The sequence below is a fragment of the Neophocaena asiaeorientalis genome, unplaced genomic scaffold (genome assembly GCF_003031525.2).
Source record: "Neophocaena asiaeorientalis asiaeorientalis breed wild unplaced genomic scaffold, Neophocaena_asiaeorientalis_V1.1 scaffold113, whole genome shotgun sequence".
Taxonomy (NCBI): Eukaryota; Metazoa; Chordata; class Mammalia; order Artiodactyla; family Phocoenidae; genus Neophocaena; species Neophocaena asiaeorientalis.
In genome coordinates, this window is record NW_020172316.1 from 442,429 (window position 1) to 461,799 (window position 19,371).

The 19,371-nt window shown below is 35.0% G+C and overlaps 1 protein-coding gene across 1 annotated transcript in view; it reads right to left on the reverse strand.

Annotated features, from left to right (window-relative positions):
* Positions 1 to 950: 950 nt before the first annotated feature.
* Positions 951 to 19,371, reverse strand: part of FSIP2 (fibrous sheath interacting protein 2) — a 115,142-nt gene continuing 96,721 nt past the window's right edge. The window contains exons 18-22 of the mRNA XM_024766856.1: positions 18,069 to 18,169; positions 9,585 to 9,631; positions 6,463 to 6,506; positions 3,294 to 3,363; positions 951 to 1,087 (exon numbers count right to left, since the gene is read on the reverse strand). Of these exons, the coding sequence (XP_024622624.1) occupies positions 951 to 1,087; positions 3,294 to 3,363; positions 6,463 to 6,506; positions 9,585 to 9,631; positions 18,069 to 18,169 (399 nt within the window). The remainder of the gene's footprint in view (positions 1,088 to 3,293; positions 3,364 to 6,462; positions 6,507 to 9,584; positions 9,632 to 18,068; positions 18,170 to 19,371) is intronic.

Here is a 19,371-nt window from a genome sequence, read left to right on the forward strand (position 1 = left end):
ATAAAAGGTACCACATTCTCTAAAAATGTGTGAGTCAGCATTAGGGTAGATAGTGATGATGACTGAAATTCTTTACTGTTTGGTCCACCTTTTTTATCTTTTAAACAAGACTTTTAGAATCCAGAGGCAAACATGCTGAACGAAGTTGGATCCATGTCACAAAGTAGCAAGTTAACTGATTTTGAAAAAATAGCACTAGCTGTCCATCTTTTTGTTTTCCTCAGTGCTTTTTATGTTCTCACAAATAGAATCTTTATATCTATATTCATATAAGGTATCTATATAAAGGATTTAATAACTTTATTGACCAACAATTTATGTATTGATGGTATTTTATCCACAAAATGTACCTTGTCAGAAAAGTGTTTTTTAGTCACGGGGTCATTTTATGTATATATAATATTTTATGCACAATAATTCTTTACTTCTTGATGGTGCTTTATACATAGTTGGATCTTTCTGGGAGGTGTTTTATAAACTGATGAAATTTTATCTGCAGGTGGTATAGATACTTTTATTTGAACATCCAAATACATCTTTTATAGTGAACCAATCAGTTTCATAGCTGTGTCATAGAATTAAGCTTGAGTTTCATCTCAGTTTGCTAACTATTTTGGTGAACATACCCTCTAAAAATTTAACAGGAAAAATTCAAGTTCATTTTCTGATGGGTAATGAGGACTAACTGGTTTACTAGGTACACTTTTTGTCTCTTTATCTTCATGGCATGTCTGTATTGAATAATACTAGCACTCAGCATCTTCTTATACCAAAATGCTTATCAAAAGCATTATCAAAACTTTCTCTCACCCAGGTCTCTAATATGCTTCTCTTGCTTTTAATATTTTGCTCAGCATTACAGGAATCATCTTACAGGACACTATGTTATGTTTTAAAAAACATTTTATTTTCTAAGGGAAGTAAGCATAGTTATATCAGGTATAGAAACTTCAGTGCTTGTCCTGGTGAGGTGGTGAGGAAGATTTGGAAATACTGGTGTTAGTTCGAGAAAACACCTTTGACAGAGCTGAAGATACCTTTGCCAGCATTTTAGATCCTTGTTTAGGAATACTAGCCTTCGGAGTTTCTGTGGACAAAGCAACAAAAGTAGTATAGATAATTATTAGACATTCTAGTTGAGGCAGCCATACTATACAATTAATGATTTAGAATTCAAAAACTGACATTTATAGAATAATTTATGGGATTAAAAAAGAAGGATTCTTTTGATTGGATTCTTCCAACACTCCTGTGAAGGAAACAGGAAAAATATCTCCATTTTTGTATATGAATCTTGGCGAGGTCAGAAACCTTGCCTAAGGTCACATGAGGAGTGGCCAAGCTTGGACGGGGAACAGCTTTCTCTCATGGCATTATTATATGCTGCACTCTGATACTTCGTTAATCAGGTGTACAAAGAATACCTTTCTTTTTCTAGCAGAAAAACCTCTGAAAAAGTCTGATGAGCTAAACTCACCTGGGAAAGTAACTTTCAACGCTATACAGTGAGGGTGTCTATTTCAGAGTGCTCACTTGAAAACAGAAGTGCATTAAAACTGCTATAATTTCTCACCACTTTGGGTAAATTTTTAGTTGGTAACTTCAAGTATTTTTTATTTTTTGTCATGTAACAGAAAACTGTATAGATAATAAAAATTTCCATTTGGATTCATTTTTCTATACCACTCTTCAGGGCATGGACTCTCAGAATATATTATAATTTAACAAAATGAATATTTTACATGTAAAGACAAGTAAATATGTACTTTTCTGAAACTTTATGATAGGATGTGATAGGACATGAAAACACACATGATAGTAAAAGCCCATCTTTTCTTAATTCCAGTACATGCCAAAGTTCATGACTATACCTCTTGCAGTTACCTAGATTTGTCTTTTCTAGCAAGGTAATCTTCTATTGTTAAAGCTAAGATAGCCAACAGCAGATTTAAAACTAAGAAAGCCAACAGAATAAAGAATAAAAATGTATGTTTAGGTTTTTACTGTGCTATAAAAAGGAAAAAGCCAAAATCTGCAGCAGATAAGACAAAAGCATGAATGAAAGAGAAAGATGTATATTCTGAAAAGGCAAGATAAAAATTTTACTAACACGACCGAGGCACTGATACAAGGCTTCTGAAATTCTCGTTGGAGAGGTAAGAGTTAATGTTCTGAAAACTTGGTGGCCTTGTTAAAAATGCAGATTCCTGGGCATCATTACTCTAAGATGCTAACTTAGCCAGCTAGAGAGGGTCCATTGTTAAAAAGTATTCTGGGTGGTTCCAGTATAAAGCAGTTCCTAGAAACACAATGAAGACCCTGCCCAAATCCATATTCACTATTAGAAGACTGGTGGGTTGCTGGTGTCCTAGATTAATAGCATCATCCCCAGAGAGAATAGTGAATGCTTGTGTTTATCAGTTAATAGCTCTTTTCACAGTAAAACTTTAAGCTATCTTTGTCATTGAGGACATAATTCTGGCATGCAATGGCAACTCTATGGAACCACAATGTAGAGGGAAGAAAGAATGTTGGGTCAGAGTCAGAAGATATGTTTTTGAGCCCTAAAAGCTCTCCATTTGTTGGCTGTATAACCTCAGCCAGTTATTTACCTACATTTTCTCATTTGTAAATTAGGGCTCTAAGACTTGCAGGGGGAATATAATATGGTGTAGGAGATATGAACAAGTTTGGTTTGGTCCATAAAGTGTTTTGCATTACTTGATAAAACCTGAAAGTCAGGAATTTTCACATAGAACTTCCATTTCCAGTTTCTTTTGAAAAATGCTAGAAACTGAACTAGAAGTCCTGGCAACAATCCAGCATGCCAATGACTGGACCTGAGTAACAGCTCCCTTCTTTAAAGGGGGCATGCCATCTCCAGTGGACCACAGACCCCTTCTCAAAATACTGCTCTTGTTTTTTACCTACCTAGCTCCTGTGAACTTTTGATTATGTGAACTGTGGTCATGTTGAATGAGCTTAGGCTTTGAAGTCGGGCAGATCTGTTATTTGAATCCCAGCTCTGCAGCTTACTAGCTTGGGGTGACCTTGAGTAACCTACTCTCACTTTCTCTTTAGTAAAATGAAGATAGCTGATACCTGTTCAATGTTAGTTCTGTTATCTATTACTCCTTTGGTTTAAGAATTGCATAGAAAACTGCAAATGGAAATAATATCTTACTATTTATATTTTTATATATAGCAATCTCATATTGATAATACATGTCAATACTGCAAGGGAGAAACTACCCATTCTAGGAGTAATGTTAAAAGGATAGTATATTTTGTACCTGAAATGACTTCTTTTGAGGAATTCACACTACCAAGAATATTCTTGTTTCCTTTAAACATGGTGATAAACTGCCAAGACAAAACAAAGAATTGACTCGATCTTTTGTTGGATACTACACACTAGAGATACCTAGAAATCCTCAAGAGATGTAGCACAATCATTACAGCATTTTATATAATTTCTGTGTTCTGCAGTCACAAATAATTATTCTCTGAGAGACTCATACGTTTTGCCAATTATGATGGCTAGGATTGACCCTTTTCATAGATATGGGCCTTGGCTACCAAATGATGATTAAAGGTTCAGGCATGTTAAAAGTGACAAAAAAATGTCAGCTCTGTCTCTCCCCCCTCCCCTTTTGGATGAATTGGAGTGAGAAGTAAGTTATAAATTCTTTTCTGATAATAGAGATAAGAGAAGGAAAATGGATGTTTACTATATAAGCCCAATTTCCTTTTATGGAAAGTTTAGCAATTTTGGAATCTAGGGAAGTAAAGTAGGTGTGTGGAGCTAGGGCAGGGAACATGGCTCAGGTACTGGTTTTACTCTGTAGGTCTTTATCATATCTTTGAATGCAAAGGGAGCAATTTTCCCAGAAAGGCATAGAATAGCCTGGGACAGGTACCTGGGCTTCACTGTAACTATTCTATAATGCTAGAAATTTAAAAAGTAAAAAAGTCAATGAAGTGAGGCTAAATACATGTAACATAAAATGTATTGTATATAGATTATGTAAAGACTACCAGATATTAATGAGTTTTACCACAATTCCTCCAAAAGGACTTGAGGTAGTTTATGTATTGAAATATTTTGAACAGGATGCCTGAAGAATAAAATGGAGCAGAGACTACCTAAAGAATTTATTCTTGGCATTGGCTTCACAGAGTTATCTGTGGAAAATTTTTTAAAAATATGAATGCCTGGGTCCCATACCACCACTGGAATTGAAATCCTTGAGGGTGGGGCAGATATTGATATTTTAAAAAATCATGGCTCTAATTTGTGAGAATTAGAGTTGATAAGCCCTAATCTATAAGTAGGGAGCAGATGCTCCCTACTTATGAGATGAGTAATATACTTAAGTTCTGCTAAGAACTTCTAGCGTTGCATTAGATTCAGGAGTATTTGCTATTACTTCATGGAACATTGTTAAAATCACTTAAGGTTTTTGTCTGAAAATTTCAAAATCTTGGCTATGTTGGAGTTGGCATCTCTTGTCCTTTCCCTTGAAAGTGGTAGACATTGTCTTAGTTCTTTGTATGTTAAGTAATATTGGATTGTATCCTGAGCATTTTAAACAATGTATGTGATTCTAAGAACTGTTAAAATTCTTTGTAGAAGGTTGATTTTTTTTTTAAAGTACGTAATTAACCCATTAAGTTTTAGACCACACATCCTACTCTGCCTTCTATGGCTGTGGTTCCAATGTAAGTTCAGTTTTCAAAGTCTTGGTGGTATTTTTTAGTCTATACCACTATTAAGACTGTAGTTCAAGTTCTCATAGTCTTTTGTCTATAGAACTTCAGGTCAGTTCCTGGCATGCACATCTCAGGAGACAATTTATAAACAGATTTGGAGGGATTCCTTTTTTGATATCCCTCCTCTCTTTGATTTTAGTGTCTCTGACTCTCAGCAGTCCCCTTTTCTGGTTCTATGCCTAGAATGCTGTGTGCTTCTAGCCTTCCTGTGTGCTGTCTCTCACATCCCATGACTGTATCCACGTCTGGGGTAAATTAACAAGAGAAAGCAGAGAAAAAAAGTAGCACGTTTCCCCCTAATGTTCTTAAGGTTACTGGAGCCTTTTTCCTAATTCCTCCGGTCAGAAGGATTTTCTTTCAGTCCTAAGTGCCTCACAGCCTTCGTTGCCATTGTTGTGTAGCTTCATGGCTGAAACTTACCTTGTGGCAGGGGCAGAAGAGGGGGAAAAAGTGGGCTTCCCTATTTTCCATTTCATAGGAACTTCTTCCTAATTCTGGTAAGAGAGCAGTGGATTCTCTTGGAGCTTTCTTATTAGATGTGAGAGGAAAAAACCCAGGAAACTCATAATGGTATTATTTTCTGAGTTTTGATTTCCCTCCTCAAACTCCTTCTATTATTTACTTTTCAGAACCCTCAGTAGTTGTCCAAAGTTTTTAGTTTTAATCAGTGAGAGATACAGGTGGAATGTGCTTACTCCACCTTACTCAGAACTGGACTGAATAACAACTTTAGTTATAGTTTTACCATGGAAAAAGCAGTAAGCAAGGAAAAGAGCAAGAACCAAAAGGGTCCAGATTAGCCTGCAATTCACTTTGGTACAAGGAATGGCCTGTCATCAGACTAGAGAATCATTGTCTCCCCTTTAGTGCCATATGATTTTACTTGGAAAATATGACCTAAGTGCAGCCTGAGGTTGTCAAATAGATGTTTATGTTCAAAAATGAAGATTAGGTTGAGTGAGGAACTAACCCAGCATCTTTAGATATGTGGCAAAAGTTATCTTAAGTATGAGTTGTAGTTCTGAAAATTACTCTGATAATGAGAAGTGGCTGGATAATCGATGGACTGTAATGTCATGGGGTTGGAGAGATTTGCTTAAAAATGGGATTAAATTGAGCGAAGAAACAAACAACACAGAAGAGGATTTGTAGCTTGAGCACTCATTGGAAGGTTTCTGAAAAGGATTAGCAAAGAGGACACTTTCTGAGTTTACACTGGAGAACAGCTGGGCCTTTTGGAAAACTGCCTTTAGACAGTCCTTAGGAATACAGAGAAATAGATGGAATCAGCAATTATTTCTTATAAACTGCTCTCTTCCATTTTTGCTTGTATTTCCTCCCTGCCTTCACCAAGTCCCTCACTCCCTCTAGGATTTCCTCCAGAGACTGCAGTAACAGGGTTAAGGGATGGAATTGCAATTAGGTGCTAGGGAGGAACAGTGGCTTATCCAGTGCACTTAAGCAAGGAATGATAACTTAACCCTAAGGTGAGAACTAATGGATTTCTTGGGTACCACCAACAAGTCTCAGCCAGGAGAAGAGATCTGAGCATGAAGAAATTGCAAATAGGGGAATGCTTCCTGATGCCTCTCAAATAGCACCACGTAGTCCCTGGTTTGACCTTGAAAATTGGGCTATGTTCATCTGGACTCCATGTATTCTAATTAGAGGATATTGAAAAATATTTACCTTAACACTGTTTGAATTTTCTGGCCTTCGTTCCCGAGAACTTGCTGTAGAGGGGGGAAAAATAGTATTTTTTCTGAGGCATAAATAGTGTTGACACAAATCTGATCTTATTGTTTTTCACCAAAAAGTCATATAATTTAGGCTGATAGAGGAAATTATTATTATTTTTAGTGTACAATGTGAACAAAACTGAAATAGGTGAGATTGCTAGAATTCTGTGGCATATCTTAGCCCTTCTTTTAGAAATTATGAAAGATGAAGTGTGATGTAGTAGGTAAGGCAGATTCTGTAACTTAGTAGGCATACATCTATGCATGGCCACTCAATCCATACGGGCCTATTTATTGTACATGTAAAATGAGAAGTTACCCTGTAGGTGATTCCTAAGGGTCTTTCTAGCTTTAACACTCTTTGATTCTACATAGCTAATTAAAAGCAGATAATTGGAACAAAGAGGAAGGTGCTGGTCTTATGAAATACTCTGAGTGAAAATCAGGAGAATTTTGAGGCAATACCAAGAAGAAACCTTGTGGAGTTGCACAGAACTAAAAGTTACCTAAATTTCAGGGGAGGTCAAGACACCAGTAGAAGAATTCAACCCAAGGAGGTATGAGATAAGTTTCATAAAGACCCCAGCTAACGTGTTAGGGAGTCAGAAAACCTGAGTTTGAGTCTTGGCTTCACTACTTAGAGCTGTGTGAATATTGGCAAATTTAATCTAACTTCTCTCCCAGTTTCCTCCTATGTAGAATGTGAATAAGACTATCTTCCTGCCTGTCTCTCAAGAGGACTCAATGAGATATCTCATACGTAAAAAGTATGCATTTTATAGACATGTGATCATCAAGAGTCCACACATGTGATTACTCTCTGAATTACCCTTTGTGTCAATGTAGGTTCTGGAAAAAATAGTAAAACCTCAATTAACTCAAATATGATAAGAGCTGATAATCTGACTTATCTGAGAAAATTGGTAAAATTTCATTGTTGGTTGATAATATTTCTGGAGTGTCTGACTCTATATCACATATAGCTGAACTGACTTTTGCTTTTAAACGACTGAGGACATTTGGGTTTACTACCAGGACTATTATTCCAAACACCAGTTTTTATGTTTCCAGGTTAGATGGCTATCAACTTTCCAGGATATACTAGGAATTTGTTTTGATGAAGAGTCACAGAAAAATTCCTGCTAATTCAGGATCTAACATACTCAGATTTGAGATTTTCTCCCATATTCTATATAAAACTATAAATTAAAATTAGGAATGTATGTGTTCAACCCTAAGCTTGTCACTGAACTCCAGACTGAAATATCCTATTGCTATGTGACACCTCAACTTAAATATCTAATATCTAATACCTTAACATAACCAAAACAGAATTCTTGTGTAACCTCCTTAGATTCCCATAGTCTCTCCTATTTTACTAACTCCTCCTACTATATGCCTGTTTTAGGCTCTTGGGAATATAGCTGTGATCTTCATGGAGCTTACATTCTAGAGGGAGGTAGTGAAAAAACAATTAAAACATACAGTCTGGCATATAGTAATAAATGCTAGGGAGAAAAATAGCAAATAAGTGGAATATGCAGTGCCATCTTGAGAATGAGGTTACAATTTCAAAAAGTGGTCAAAGAAGATGTCACTGAGAAGGTGACATTGGAGCAAAGTTCTGAAGGTGAGGAATGAGCAATGTAGATACAGAGGAAAGAGCACTACATGAGGATCAGCAAGTGCAAGGACCCTGAATTACTGGAATATTTGAGGAACAGCAAGAAGGTCAGTGAGGCCTGAGCAGGGTGAGCCAGAAAGAAACAGAGGAGGAGGTTAGAGAGGTAATAGGGGTTTGGAGTGATATCCAGATGATGTCTGGTTTTGCAAGCCACTGTAAGTTCTTTGGCCTTTGTCCCAGATGAGATGGGAAATACTTATACTTGGAATTATCTTTGATGCCCTGCCTCAAGTTACAATGTAAATTCTTTGAGATCAAGGACTTTGTCAGTTTTGTTCACACATGGGATTTTAGAACACAAAGGAGGTGCTCAGTAAAATCTTTGAATGAATGAATGAATAAACGATTGAATTGGACAGCTGCAATATTACTGAAGGATATAAGAATTAAGCTGGATCATTGCAACAAAGTTGGAAAAAACAAAACACTGAATTTAGGGTCAGGAGCCTTGGGATCTAGACTGTGTTCTGCCTCTGACTCAAAGTAATCTTGGACATTTTCTCACCTTGAGCTTGAGTTTCCTCATGTAAACAATGAGGGGCGTTATAGTAAGTGATTTCTGTCTAACTCTAGCAGCCTAGGATTCCATAATACAGGAATCATACAGTGATTATTTTGACCCCTGGTTATGGTACATTTATAGAATTTTGGCATGCTTACTGTTACTCTATGAATCCCATCTTAATAAAAATGACTTCCACTTCCAAGTTGAGAGAATATGTTTCTTAAGTAACAACCTAAGTGAGTTGTATGTTTGAAATAGCCAGGGTAAACCTGTGGTTCAAATTTCAAGGCCACTTTATAGTAAACATGACACTCAACCTCTTGGACATGCTACCATTGTTAGAACCACATTAATCATCTGAGGTTTCAACAGAGTGCCAAACAGTCGTCACACAAATGTTCTAAGCAGTCAGTACAATTATAGATTTAAAAAACAACAACAAAGTGAGGTCCATACTAGCCATATTTAAATGTAAGCAAATAAATTTAGCTTTAAAAGTCTTTTTTGGGGTACATTTTGATAGGGTTAAGCACAAGTGAAGGATAACTTCTCAAAGAAATTGTTAAATCCTAGTATCATGGATTCTGGTTCAGCTAGAAACTATCATGATATACCCTGATTTTGGGAATATTTCTCACAGGAGCATGGTAAATATAAATTCATATTATACCATATTCTTGACCAAAATCATTAATAAGACAAACTAGCTGACTTATTTTAACACACGTGTGATGTAGTACTGGATCATTTCTAAAAGTAGATAAGCTCATAGGAAAAAAAAATAGTATGAATTTCAGGTTTGATAAATAAAAACACTGATCAAAGCAGTAGAGTTTCCTTTTGAATACTTTCTACTTTAAATCAAGAAATACAAAACTCCAACCTTCCGTAATTTTTGTACTTTTATCTGCCATACAATCTTCAGTCTCACTAAAACAAAAGAAAAAAAAACATTTAATTTTTTTGTGTATTTAATGAATCAAGAAATTACTGGTTAAGTAAAAGAACAATCTGTCAGTCATTCTTCATATGGAAATAAACCTGGAAGAGTGTATCACTGAGTTTCCAAATTGAATGCAAATTATTTATAAATTGGCTCTTTTTTCCCAACTTTTAAAATTTTGGTTAAATACACATAACACAAAATTTACCATCTTAACCATTTTTCAGTGTACAAGTTCTTTGCTTGAGTACATTCACATTATTGTGCAACCATCACCACCTATAGTTCTATAGTCTATAGAACTTTTTCATTTTCCCCAATTGAAACTCTGTACTCCTAAATACTAACACCACATATTCCTCTCTCTCCATCTCCTGGAACCAATATTCTACCTTTTGCCTCTGTGATTTGACTACTTAGGTATCTCATGTAAGTGGAATCATATAATATTTGTCATTTTGAGACTGACTTATTCACTTAGCATAATGTCTTCAAGGTGACATATAGTATGTGTCAGGATGTCCTTCCTTTCTAAAACTGAATAATATTCTTCTGAATGTATGTACCATATTTTGTTTTTCCATTCATCCATCAATGTACTCTTAGTGCTGCTTCCATGATTTGGCTATTGTGAATAATGATGCTATGAATATGAGTGTAAAAATATCTGCTTGAGTCCCCGTTTTCAATTCTTTGGGGTATATACCCAGAAGTAGAATTGCTGGATCATATGGTTACTCTATATATTTAACTTTTTAGAGAAACTCTCACACTGTTTTCCATTGAGACTGCACCATTTTAAATTCCCAGCAGCACTGTACAAGGGTTCTAGTTTCTTTACATTCTTGCCAACGTGTTATTTTCTGAAAATTTTTTTGATAATAGCTATCCTAATGGGTGTGCAATAGCATCTCATGGTTTTGACTTGCATTTCCCTGATGATTAGTGATGTTGAGGATCTTTTCGTGTGCTTATTGCCCATTTGTACATCCTCTTTGTAGAAATATCTATTCAAGTCCCTTGCCCAATTTTTAATCAGGTTGTTTGGTTTTTTGCTGTTGTTGAGTTATAGGAGTTCTTTATATATTCTGGATAGTAATCCCTTATCAGACATATGACTTGCAAATATTTTCTCCCATTCTATGTGCTGACTTTTCACTCTGTCCTTTGAAGCACAAAAGTTTTTAAATTTGGTTAAGTCAAACTTATCTAATTTTTCTTTTACTGCTTGTGCTTTTAGTATCATATCCAAGAAACTATTGTCAAATCCAGTGTCATGGGGCTTTCCCCCTATGTTTTCTTATAAGAGTTCTATAGTTTTATGTAGGTTTTTGATCCATTTTGAATTAGTTTTTATACAAAATATAAGGTAAGGGTCTAACTTCATTTTTGTTTGTGTGTGGTTATCTAGTTTTCCCAACACTGTTTGTAGAAAAGACTTTTTTTTCTCCATTGGATGGTCTTGGCATGCTTATCAAAAATTATTTGACCATATATTAAGGATTTGTTTCTGGGCTCTTTATTCTATTCCATTGGTCTACATATCTGTCTTCATGTCAGCACCACACTGTTTTGATTACCATAGCTCTATGGTAAGTTTTGAAATCAGGAAGTCCAAGTATGTTCTTCCTTTTCAAGATTGTTTTGGCTGTTTGGAGTCCTTTGAGATACTATTTAAATTCTAGAATGAATTTTTTCTTTTCCTGCAGAAAAAGGTGATTAAGTATTTTTATAAGGATTCATTTAATCTGTAGAATCCTTTGGGTAATATTGAAATCTTAACGGCCTATTTCCATTAATATGTGTCTCCTTTAATTTCCTTTAGGTATGTTTTGTAGTTTTCAGTGTACAAATCTTTTGCCTCTTGGTAAGTCCATTCCTAAATATTCTGTTTGATACTAGTGCGGATTGAATTTTTCTTCATTTTTGGATCATTCATTGTTAAGTGTTTAGAAATGCAATTTTCTTCTTCTGTGTTGATTCTATATCCAGCAACTTTGATGAATTCATTTATTTGTTCTAAGAGTTTTCTTTCTTTTTTGTATAGAATCTTTAGGGTTTTCTACATATAAGATAATGCCATCTGTGAACAGAGCTCACTTTACTTCTCATTCAATTTAGATGCCTTTTATTTCTTGCCTAATTGCTCTGGCTAGGACTTCTGGTAATATACTCAACAGAAGTGATAAGAATGGGCACCCTTGTCTTTTTCCTGAGCTTAGAGGAAAATCTTTCAGAATTTCATCCTGAGTACAATAATGTTAGTTGTAGTTTTTCCATATATGGCTTTTATTATTTCAATGTAATTTGCTCTTATTTCAAGTTTGTTAAGTGTCATTATCATGAAAAGGTGTTGAATTTTGTTAAATGGTTTTTTCCTGCATTAGTTTAGATAAGAATGTGTTTCTTTTTCTTTCATCCTGTTGATGTCTTGTGTTACACTGACTGATTCTCATATGTTGAACTTCCCTTGTATTCCTGGGATAAATCAACCTTAGTCATAGTGTATAATCATTTTAATCTGCTATTGAATTCTGTTTACTAGTATTTTGTTGAAGATTTTTGTATCAATAGTTTGAAGAGGTTTGTTCTTGTTTTCTTTGGTGGAAGTTTACTTTACATCAATAGTTTGAGGAGGATTGGTTTTAATTCTCCTTTAAATGTTTGCTACAATCCACCAGTGAAATCATCTGGTCCTGTTTTTCTTTGTTAGGAGCTTCTTAATTACTGATTCAATTTCTTTACTAGTTATAGGTTTCTTCAGATTTTTCCATTTTTTCATGAATCAATCTTGGTAGGTCATGTTTTTAGGAATTTGTCTATTTCATTTAGATTATCCAATTTGTTGGCATACAATTGTTAATAGTACTCCTATACTTCTTTTTATTTCTGTAAAATCATAGTACTCTTATAATTCTTTTTATTTCTGTAAAGTCAGTTATAATGTCTCTTCTTTCACTTATGATTTTAGTTATTTGAGTCTTCTCTATTTTTTCCTTAGGCAATGTAGCTAAATTTTGTCAATTTTATCAATGTTTTGAAGAACCAACTCTTGGTTTCAATGATTTTATTTTTGTATTCTCTTATTTTGTCTATCTCTACTTTAATCTTTATTATTTCCTTCCATCTAATAGTTTTGAGTTTAGCTTATTTTTCTTTTTCTAGGTAGGTATTTAAGATGTAATGTTAGGTTGTTATTATAAGATCTTTTTTCTTTTTTATTGGAGTATAGTTGCTTTACAATGTTTTGTTAGCTTCTGCTGTACAGCAAAGTGAGTCAGTTATACGTATACATATAACCACTCTTTTTAGATTTCCTTCCCATTTAGGTCACCACAGATCATTGAATAGAGTTCCCTGTGCTAAACAGTACGTTCTCAATAGTTACCTATTTTATACATAGTAGTGTATATATGTCAATCCCAATCTCCCAATTCGTCCCACCCTACCCTTCTCCCCTTGGTAACCATAAGTTTGTTCTCTACTTATGTGACTCTATTTCTGCTTTGCCAGTAAGTTCATCTGTACATTTTTCTAGATTCCACATATAAGTGATATTATATGATATTTGTTTTTCTCTTTCTGACTTACTTCAATCTGTATGACCATCTCTAGGTCCTTCCATGTCTCTGCAAATGGCTCTATTTTGTTCCTTTTTATGGCTAATATTCCATTGTATATATGTACCACATCTTCTTTATCCATTCCTCTGTCGATGGACTTTTAAGTTGCTTCCATGTCTTGGCTATTGTAAACAGTGATGCAGTGAATATTGGGGTGCATGTATCCTTTCGGACCATGTTTTTCTCTAGATATATGCCCAGGAGTGAGATTGCAGGATCATATGGTAGCTTTATTTTCTTAAGGATCCTCCATACTGTTCTCCACAGTGGCTGTACCAATTTACATTTCCACCAACAGTGCAGGAGGGTTCCCTTCTCTTCACACTCTCTCCAGCATTTATTGTTTGTGGATTTTTTTGATGATAGATATTTTGACTGGTGTGAGGTGATATCTCCTTGTAGTTTTGATTTGCACATCTCTAATTAGCAATGTTGAATATCTTTTCATGTGCCTCTTGCCCATCTGTATGTCTTCTTTGGAGAAATGTCTATTTAGGTCATCTGCCCATTTTTTGATTGGGTTGTTTATTTTTATGATAGTAAGTCACATGAGCTGTTTGTAAATTTTGGAGACTAATCACTTGTCTGTCACATCATTTGGAAATATTTTCTCCCATTCTGTGCATTTCCTTTTCATTTTGTTTATGATTTCCTTTGCTGTGCAAAAGCTTTTAATTAGGTTCCATTTGTTTACTTATTTTTATTTTTACATGTAGCTGTCCAGTTTACCCAGCACGACTTATTGAAGAGGCTGTCTTTTCGCCATGGTATATTCTTGTTTCTTTTGTCATAGATTAGGTGACCACAGGTGTGTGGGTTTATCTCTGGGCTTTCTATCCTGTTCCATTCATCTATATATTTTTTTGTGCCAGTATCATACTGTCTTGATTACTGTAGCTTTGTAATATAGTCTGAAGTGAGGGAGCATGATTCCTCCAGCTCTCTTTTACTCTCTCAAGTTGCTTTGGTTATCTGGGGTCTTTTGTGTCTCCACACAGATTTTTTTGTTCTAGTTCTGTGAAAAATGCCATTGGTAATTTGATAGGGATTGGATTGAATCTGTAGATTGCCTTAGGTAGTATAGTCATTTTGAGAATATTGATTCTTCCAATCCAAGAACCTGGTATATCTTCTGTTTGTGTCATCTTTGATTTCTTCCATCAGTGTTGTATAGTTTTTGGAGTACAGGTCTTTTGTCTCCTTAGGTAGGTTTATTCCTAGGTATTTAATTCTTTTTGCTGCAATGGTAAATGGAATTGTTTCCTTAATTTCTTATTCTGATCTTTCATTATTAGTGTATAGAAATGCAAGATATTTCTGTGTATTAATTTTGTAACCTGCAGCTTTACTTAAATTCATTGACGAGCTCTACTAGTTTTCTGGTAGTGTCTTTAGGATTTTCTATGTATAATATCATGTCATCTGCAAACAGTGACAGTTTAACTTCTTCTTTTCCAATTTGAATTCCTTTTATTTCTTTTTTTTTTTCTGATTGTCATACCTAGGACTTCCAAAACTATGTTGAATAAAAGTGCAAGACTGGACATCCTTGTCTTGCTCCTGATCTTAGAGGAAATGTTTTCAGCTTTTCACCACTGAGTATGATGTTAGCTGTAGGTTTGTCGTATATGGCCTTTATTATATTGAGGTATGTAATCCCTCATTTCCTCCACTACTGCCTTCCTTTGTGTCAGTTGAGGTTTTGCAGAGATGCGTTTTGGTTACCTTTTTATTTCCTTTCATTTATATTCTATATTTTCTTTGTTACCACACAGATTCCATATAATGTTCTAAAGTTATGACAGTCTATCTTAAATTGATACCAATTTAACTTCAACTTCATACAAAGACTCTACTCCTTTATAGATCAACCCCCATCCCTTTGTTATTACTGTCCCAAATTATGGCTTTATATATTCCATGCCCATCAGCATAAATTTATAATTATTTTTATGCGTTTTTAAAATCTTGTAGAAAATAAAAGTGGAATTATGAACTGAAATTATTATAATACTGGTTTTTATATTTGTCCCCATGTTTACCTTTACTAGACAGTTTTATATTTTCATATGGTTTTGAGTTACTGTCTAGCATCTTTTACTTTCAATTTGAAGAACTTCTTTTAGTGTTTCTTGCAGTCATGTCTAATGGTAATGAACTTTCTCAGCTTTTTTAGTTTTTGTCTTAGAACATTCTGATTTCTTTCTCATTTTTGAAGGGTATTTTTTGCTGGTTATAGTGTTCTCACTTGATAGTTTTCTTTCTTTTAGCCCTTTAAATATATAATCTACTGCCTTCCATCCTGCAAGATTTCTTCTGAAAATTTTACTGATAACTTTATGGAGATCTCTTGTACAAGTCATTTCTGTCTTGTCACTTTCAAGACTCTCTTTTTGTCTTTGGCTTTTGATGACTGTGATTATAAGGTGTCTCAGGTAGTCTCTGAGTGCTTATGCTACTTAGAATTCACTGAACTTATTGTATTTGTATATTCATGCTTTTTCAAATTTGAGGAGGTTTTAGCCATTATTTCCTCAAATAATCTCCCTGCCCCTTTCTCTTCTCTGGAACTCACCATGGTGTGTGTGTATGTGTGTGTATATATATATACTTACATATGTATATATCACTGCTTGAAGGTATCCATTAAGTGCCACAGAATCTGTTCACTCTTTGTTCAGTCTTTTCTTTTTGCTGCTCAGACTCAATAATTTCAAATGACTTGTGTTCAAGTTCACTGATTCTTTCTTCAACTTGATTGAGTCTGCTCTTGAATCATCTAGTGAATTTTTGAGCTCCAGAATTTCTGTTATTTCTGTCTGGTTCCTTTTTAGTTTCTATCTCTTTGTTTTTATTTATATGTATTTTATTCATATACTTTTGCCCTGATTTCCTTTAGTTCTTTGTCTGTAGCTTTTGAACATATTTAAGACAGTTATTTTAAAATCTTTGTCATGTATGTCTAATTCGTGTGCTTCTCCATGGACATTTTCTGGGAATTTATTTGGTTTCTTAAAATGTGCCCTATTTTCATTAATATGCATTGTGATCTTATGTCGAAATTTGAGCATTTAAAGAAATAGCTACCTCTTCCAGTTTTTGGAGATTGTTGTAGAAGCCCTTCACTAATTAGTAGGACTCTGAACCTTGGGAACAGTCTGAGGTAAAGCCTTCAAATCTTACTTTTGTTCTGGGTATATGTCCTTCTGGGCCTATGTGTGTACTTTCTTTTTTCCTTCTTCCATTTTCCTGACCTGCTTTTCAATGTTTTATTTCCTAAGTGTCTCATCATGTTTCTTCTAAGGGCCTTAGCTATCCTATTGTTTCCCCCTGCCTGTAATCTCTTTCCCTCAGGTGTTTGTGCATCTGCAGTCCCTTGTGATTTTCATGCACCATGGCATCCATCTACTGACTTCAGTGGCTTCTAGGCTTAGACCCAAACAATGCCAGCATTCCCAATTTGAGCTCCTATTCAGGTGAGACAGAAAACATTCTCTCAGGCAGCCCACAGATAGGCCCAAACATTACAAACAAGTTCTAATCTGCTCTTTCCACCTCAAGAGAGAAAACTGAGAATCGCACCATTTCTTCCCAACTGTGCCACATCATGTTGCAGAAGGGGGTTGGGCAAAAACAAGTAAAAGTGTGTGGAATTTCCTGCCACTTTGAATGTGGCTTTTCTTTGATTGGGCATTCCCTTGGTTGCTGCAGTTATTTGACTGGTTTCCAGAGCTCCTATAAAGTTGTTTTAGCAATCTGTAGTTGTTTATTTTTTGTTCCTACAAGAAAATAAGGGTGTTCAGTTTCTTGGTCTGCTATCTTGCTCTAAATTGTCTTTTATTTGGTATTATCTGTGTCCTCTGTCTCCACTGATATAAACAATAGAGAGGTACCTGCATTACTAATTTTGTATGTTAATATAATCATTACACAGGAAAAAAGAGGCAATGATTGGCCAGGAAAATATGTCCCCAAATAGTGTCAGTGTCAAAAAGAAACAATTCCATCATGTTGAGTGGGAAAAAATTATAACCAAGTAGATTTTTCTCCTATTTATACCTATTGCTTCTCCCACAATAGAAATGCTACCTCTTCTAGGTTATGAATATTCTTATAAACTTAAGAATAATTTTAGACAAGTTCTAACTGTTTTAGATAGTTATTGTTTTAGATATAGTTATTAATTAGATTTCAAGTCTACAGTGTACTTTTTCTCTCTGTCCTCTATAAATGCCATATAGTTCAGACTTTCCTCCTATAGTCATCTGAACTTGGGTTGCCTTCTCCTCATGTAAATGCTGTCCATCTTTACAGGCCCACATCAAACTCCATTGCTTTCTAGAATTCATCCCTGAATGCTTCGGCTTACACTGCTCCCTCTCTTATTTGGATTCTTCTTAGAGGCAGTTATACACACTGGAACATTTTGTTACTTAAAGAGAGTTGAGCAGGAACCCTTTGGGCTGAAAGGCACTGGGTCACAATAGAATCTGCTCTATCTTCCAGGTAAGAAAAACAAAAAACAACAAAAAAAAAAACACACTAGCAAATTCTTCATCCAAGACACTGCTATACTAGGAAGAACATAGAGGCCAGGTAACTAGAAATAGGGAATCAGATAGAAAGGAGAGGGTTTAGGGAATGTCCACAGTAGGGAGCCAAGGGAGAAAAGGATAAGTAGTGAGGGAAGGTCTAGGGCTGAATACTTGCCCAATCGTAGTTTTACCAGAGACCTCATTCTTCCCATAAGCATTACTTTCATCTCATATTTCTATTTTTATATTGCTTTAATCTCATGTACCCAGCAGATGAAATCAGGTCTTCTTGGTTGTATGAAGATGAACTCATAATTCTGTGTATGAAGTAATGTGTCGGCTCAGAAATATGGTTTCTTTCTTCTTTCTGGAAAAGTGCAAACCATATGTTACATAAAGCAGCGTTTGATATGCACTTTCTCATATACTTGGCATATTCCGCCCTCTAATCTACACTATTATTAGAAAAAGTTTCAGAGATTACATTAAAAATGGATGAACACTAATTCTAATTAAAATGTCTCTTTCCAATAATTCTTTGGAAATGGCTAGTAAAGATGATCTATATTATAATATTGAAGTCTGAATAAACATTAAAGATTAACCTAGCACAAACTGTGAAGAATATAGTTTTCCATTTCTGTACTTTACAAATATTTTAATGAAAACTTAGTTCAAAAAGAAAAAAAACAGAGATATATATAATTCTGGTCAGTTCAGAAGCTTGTCAAGTCAGTCATCTTAACCGTACTCTGATATGTTTGTTGGGAAGTCATGTGTGATTTTATGGCTATAACTTTTGTAAGAATACCTTAATTGTTATGTCTATTAGAATCTTGAAAAAACAGACTACTATTATTGGGATTACTGTATATGAACAATAATCCATTATATGAAATCCATTTTGACTTTTGGTATTGTTATAACAATTCTTTAGTTATCTATGAAGCCAGGATTTCTGACTATGAGGCTCAAGAAAACTATTCTGCAGACTGCATTTGATCATGTAATCACACATAGATTCCCAACAAATAGGTCAGAGTATGTGTTAAGATGATTTACCTGGGAAACTTCTGAACTGAAGAGTTGTATCTCTTCTTTTTCTCTGGCTCATCTCAGCTTTTGTGTTAACCTAGGAATAATGTCAAATGGATAATCAATAGAGTTGTCTCACCAGGAAATCCTGTATCATATACACTTTTCCAAGACATGTTTTGGTATGGATTTTTGGACAGGAACCACCCAAAGGGTCACTGAAGTCTAGACCATTATGTTATGTGAGGGGTATGGTATTAGGGACAAGAGCTGTTCCCCATGACGAGAGTGGAGTTTATGGGCTGGTTGCAAGGGTGATATTTAAAATATTTTGATTAACTTAACTTTGGGAAAGTTGGCTAACTTGTAAGAAAAAAGTTGGCTATGTAACTGCCCAAAAGATATATATCTATTAAAGTGAGAGTCAAGATTCAAACTCAGACAATCTGAATTCGTGTGGATTCTTTTTTACCTCTTCCTACCTTGGCCCATTTTCTGGTCCCACCCTACCTGCTCAAAAGGTATTTGTCAGCC